The 5,367-nt window shown below is 63.2% G+C and overlaps 2 protein-coding genes across 2 annotated transcripts; both read left to right on the forward strand.

Moving 5' to 3' along the window:
• Positions 1-235: 235 nt before the first annotated feature.
• Positions 236-2,975, forward strand: MNEG_8178 (Carotenoid isomerase 1; the record flags this gene model as incomplete). The annotated part of the gene is made up of 7 exons (XM_014043351.1): positions 236-273; positions 518-795; positions 1,111-1,181; positions 1,439-1,563; positions 1,917-2,016; positions 2,455-2,545; positions 2,821-2,975. 7 exons carry the CDS (start codon positions 236-238, stop codon positions 2,973-2,975), a joined length of 858 nt encoding a protein of 285 aa, XP_013898805.1.
• A 651-nt stretch (positions 2,976-3,626) lies between these two features.
• Positions 3,627-4,343, forward strand: MNEG_8179 (hypothetical protein; the record flags this gene model as incomplete). The annotated part of the gene is made up of 1 exon (XM_014043352.1): positions 3,627-4,343. A coding segment is annotated over one exon (717 nt), but the record flags the coding sequence as incomplete, so codon positions are not given.
• Positions 4,344-5,367: the final 1,024 nt, after the last annotated feature.

Raw genomic sequence — 5,367 nt, forward strand, 5'->3', positions numbered from 1 at the left:
CGCGCGTGTGCGCGCGTGCGTGCGTGCGTGCGTGCGTGCGTGCGAGTGTGCGTGTGTGTGTGTGTGTGTGTGTGTGTGCGTGTGCGTGTGCGTGTGCGTGCGTGCGCAGATGCACAGCACGCATGGAATAAGGGGGTTGGGACAATGTGAGACCTGCCCGCTGCCTGCATTGTGTACGCGGAGCAGTGTCTTTCGTGTTTGGTGTTCCACAAACTCCGTGGAAATGCTTGCAACAATGGTCCTGACACGCTCCGTGACGCCGCTGCCCCGGATGTCTGCTCCTTGATCTTGCAGGCATGGCTGTTCCGAGCCGCCCGGTGACGCGTTTTAAAACCTTCTCTTATGTCAATCTGCACATTTTGCGGCCCATCACACCCCCTGACACTTACTCATGCGGTATTCTCCCCCTCACACCACACAGATCCCGCACCCCCTCAAACCCATGTCCCCCACACCCCCGCTAACCCGCCCCTCGCCACCCACAACCCCGCACACCCGCCGCTCACCACACTCGCAGGGGCCTGGAGAAGCGCGGCGGCCGCCTGCTGCTCAGCTCCCACGTCGAGCAGATCACCCTCGACACCAGCGGCCGCGCCGACGGCGTCCTGCTGCGCGGCGGCGGCCGCGTGCGCGCGTCCAAGGCGGTCGTGACCAACGCGTCTGTCTGGGACTCGCTCAAGCTCCTGGACGCGGGGGCTGTGCCGCAGGGGCTGGTGAAGCAGATGGAGGGGGCCGCGGCCGCGACACCGCCGTGCAGGTCATTCATGCACCTGCACGTCGGGTTTGACGCCACAGGTGCGCGGCAACAGGATGGTTTGCACTGGCATCGGAGGTTGGCTCTCAGGCTTTGAACCCCCCACAAGGGGGGGGGGGCTGAGCATGACAGCGCCACAGCCCGGCTCGAAACAAGGCCTGGAGGAGAGGTGTGAATTTGCAACCCAGGTCTTCGCACGTCTTGCCCGGCGCTGCCCCGCCCCCTGCCCCTGCCTGCGGCCACGTCCGCGGCCGCGGCCAAGCCACATGCTGCACCCATACGCACCCTTCAAGGCTGTTGACTCAACCCCCCTGGTGCCCCTTAATGTTTCTCTTGCGCTCTGCAATGACCTGCAGGCCTGGAGGGGCTGGAGCTGCACCACATCATCGTTGACTCATGGGAGAGGGGCATCGATGCGGAGCAAAACGTAGGCGGATTGTGTGATAGAGAATGGATTAGCAGCAGATATGTTCTTGTGGGAAGGTTGGCGAGTACAACAAGAAAAAGGTGGTGTGCACGCAGGTTTGAGGTCTAGGTACCTGCTGCAGCAATGCACCGCCATCCGGCTGCCACGAGGTCTCCCTGCCTGCCCCAGGCCCACCCCACGGCGCCCCGCCGCCTGCCCATAATCCGTCACCCATCGCCTGCCACCCATCGCCCGTCACCCGTCACCTGGTGCCGCAGGTGGTCCTGGTGTCCATCGCGTCCGTGGCAGACCCCTCGCTCGCGCCCCCCGGCAAGCACTGCCTGCACGCGTACCTGCCCGCCACGGAACCCTACTCCCTCTGGGAGGGCCTCGATAGGAAGAGGTGGGGCACTCATTATTGACACAACGAGACCGCATGCGGGCTCTCGCCTGCGCGTCACGCCCTGTTGCTGCCTTCGCACGGCATCACCGCGGCGCGGGCCGCAGCCCAGGCTCCGCAGCCCGGCCTCGTCCTGCTTGTACTGCCTGGAGTTTTCATCTAACTCGGCGCGCGCGAGAGAGTCAAAACACTGCACCTGGCGGCGGATATTGTTTGCAAGAGAACAATATCCTGAGACAAGCGAGCACCTCTGTGCTTGAATTCTTGTTGACGGTCTTACCTTCAAGCCATCCCCAACTTAAAACCAGCCCAGATCCGCCCTCACCCATCTTGCCATTGATTGCATGACACCACAGCCCCGAGTACAAGGCTCTGAAGGAGGAGCGCTCGCAAGTGCTGTGGCGGGCGGTGGAGAGAATCATCCCGGACATCAGGCAGAGGGCAGAGGTCACCATGGTGTGTTTGGGGCTTGGTTAGGGTTGATTTGGGTGCATGCGCGGGCGGTCGATGTGTGTATGTGAATTTGCGAATTTGCACGCAAAAGTGCATGTGAGCGTGTGTGTGCGTGTGTGTTTGGACTTGATGCGAGACGGGTGGGTGTGAGTTTCAAAAGGTGTGCACGCATGAACTTGAAAATGCTTGCACATGTAGGTGACCACCTCAGGTTGGGGTGTGCCTGGCCTGTGTTTCAGGGGGGGCGGTTCAACTTGGCAGGGGTTCCACAACAGGCACCACAATGCATGGGATCTGTACAGGCGCAAACGTTCGAGCCTGGCCAAGTGTGCAGGGGCGCATGTGTACAGCATCAAATCAGGTGTGGTTTTTTATACTTGTGGTCGGAATCGCCACAGCTTCACATGCCCCCAATCAACCCACCCAACACTGCGAATGCAGGTGGGCACCCCCCTCACGCACCAGCGGTTTTTGCGGCGCCACAGAGGCTCGTACGGCCCCGCCATCAAAGCAGGGGAGGGACTGTTCCCAGGTGGGGGCTGACGCCTGGGTATAAACCGCATGCGCAGCCGCTTGCTGGCAGGGCGCCCTTGCCTTGGCTCTCTGGGACGTCTCCCTTGTCCACGTCGCCCTCAACGAAGCGCACTACACTTCCAGGTTGCCCAGTTTTGGCACCACTTAGCCGCAGGCAGCAAGCAACAGTGCAGGCAAGGCCTCTCACCCAACCTGCATGCATAAGCATGCACAACGCTACCCCCATGCGATGGCGTGCTCAAGCGAAACGCTCCTCGCATGCGCTGTTCGCAGGCCCAACCACGCCCATCCCTGGGCTGTATGCCTGCGGGGACTCCACCTTCCCCGGCATCGGCCTGCCCGCCGTTGCCGCGTCGGGCGCGCTGTGCGCCAACACTCTGGCGCCGCTCGGAAGCCACCTGCAGTTGCTGGGCTCGCTGGGGCTGTAACTGCCAGGGATTGGTCGTGTCTCGTGGTTCAGCCGTGAATGCTACATGGTGTGGGGCGCATGCGGCTTCATCCATCTGGCATGTGCGTAGTGTGGGGTCCGCTCAATGCAGCTATGAGTATGGTCGCCTCTGGGTTGGATAAGCAGCTAGAGCTTGGGGAGATCTGGAGAACACAGGCAGGGGAGCGGGCGCCAGGCGTCATCCGCGCCTGTCCTTAACAGGCGCCAAGGCGAGGTCCTCATGGCACAGTTGTTATATGTGAACACAGTGCGGACATGGTGGCAACCACTGGATAGTCCATGTTTGTCAGGACCTTGAGGGACAATGATGGCGCGTGGCCGACCATGATGGAGGGAGCTGTGTGCGCAGGAGGCGAGGCGTTGGCACCGTCGCTGAACAATGCAGGGATGCGTCCATGGGTGTGCGCGCACGGGTTGTGCGCGATCCATACCGTATGCGGCTGTATGCACGAGAGCGTCGAATCGATGCAATCTACATGATATCATAGAATTGTATAAGTCCCTGTATGTCACGGAAACAACTATGATATACTCGACGGATGATTGAGCAACTTGCGGTTCGCGCCGACCACTTTGATCTTGCAAACGACGCCGGGATCCGATGTAGTAAAGGCACAATTTGTTAGTCTCCATGCAAGCTGTGATACTTGTGCTGCTGGCAGCCCTGCTCGGCGCCGCTGCGCGTGCTGCCACTGCTGACCAGCGTCTGTGCTCAAAAGTGGATGCTGCGTCCCTCGCCCAGGCGGCCGCAGCGGCGCTCATCGGCGACGCGCGCCTGACCGCATCAGATGCCAAGTTTTCTGGCTCTTGTGATGCCCTGGGCCTCTCGCCCCTCAACAACACCAGCCCTGGCGGCGGCGCCGCCGGCCTTGAGCCGCCGTTCAGCGGCCCCGCTGTCGTCCTCTCCATCGGCGCTGCGGGCCGCGTCGGCCGCGGCCGCACGACAGCGGCGCGCCTGCCGAGCCCTGGAGCCACTGCCATCGACGGCTTCGACACCGCATCTCTCGAGTTCCTGGTTCACGTAGCGCCTGCGGCCACCGCTGGCCTTGAGCTGCTGCAGTTGTCGTTGCAATTTGCGTTCGCAACCCAAGAGGGCGCCCGCCCCGTTGCGGCGCCCTGGAGGGGACGCCCCCGCCCGGACACGGCGGCCATTGTCATCCTTCCAACCGAAGGAAACGCCTCTGCAGCGCCGGCCCACCGAGCAGCAGGCGCAGCAGCCGCTGGCCACGCCAACGTCGCGTTTCTGCCCAGCGGCGCGGCAGTCGATGCGAGCGCTGTGCTCGCGCAACGCCGGGCAAGCAGTGATCAGGCTCTGGTGCACGACAGCAACGGCTGGGTGATCACAACTGTGAGCAGAATCCTGGGCCGCACCCACTGCTCCTGGCTGCCTTGGGCCCCTCCCCCGCCAGGTCTCTGCTTGGCGTGCTGCTGTGCAGGCCGTGGGTAGCTGTTTTGTTGCTGTGCAGGGGTTCAGTCCTCTCCGTCTCAGAAATGCGACCTGCTCACCTCGGATTCGTGCACCGGGCATGCCGTTCCTTCCGTCATAACACAGGCCCTCCGGACATCCCCTGTCCTCATTGCGCCGGGCAGCACGTACACCGTCAGAGCGGTCATCGCCGACGCAGGCGACCCCTTTTATGACTCAGCCCTGCTCCTCCTAGCCGGCTCCTTACGCCTTTTGCCTGCCCCACTGGCAGCTGCCGCCTCTCCGGCTCCACTCGCCAGCGCCTTCCCCACGACCGGCTTGAGCCTGGTCTCGCCGGCCGGTAACACAGAGGGCAGCCTGAGGCTCGAATCTGGAGAGGTACATGCCGCTGCGCTCGGCGAGTGGCTAGTGGCAGACGGGCCCGTCACCCTGCACTCTGCGGACGAGGTGCCCCCGCTCTCGCCTGTGTCTCCAGCCGCGCCACTGCCGTCGCCGCCGCCGCGGCTGCAGCACAGCCTCGCGGTCCGTGCCCTCCCGGTGCGAGCCGCCAACGATGTTGACTACCCCGTTCCCTCCGTCCGCGTCGCCGAGGCGGCGTCTCTTGGCCACGTTGTCCTTACAGCCTTGGACGGCCCGACGACGCTAACCTTGGACGGCAGCGGCTCTCGGGAGAACCCCGATAAGTCTGATCCAATTATGTGGTTCTCCTGGTATGTAGAGGAGCTGTCCCCCAACCCTGGGGAGGTGCCCGTGGATTACGACGAAACGGCGCTGCCGATCCGAGGGACGTTCGACATCTCCGAGGCCGGGACGTACCTTGTGACGCTCACGCTGTACACGGACACCGTCGAGCATTTTGTGACAGAGTCTGTGCGAGTGGTGGCGGCGGGAGCGGGCGGCGGGGCGGGCTCGGCGGCGCCGCCGCCTAAACTGAGGGTATTTCAAG

The sequence above is a fragment of the Monoraphidium neglectum genome, assembly GCF_000611645.1.
Source record: "Monoraphidium neglectum strain SAG 48.87 unplaced genomic scaffold scaffold01525, whole genome shotgun sequence".
NCBI classification, from domain to species: Eukaryota; Viridiplantae; Chlorophyta; class Chlorophyceae; order Sphaeropleales; family Selenastraceae; genus Monoraphidium; species Monoraphidium neglectum.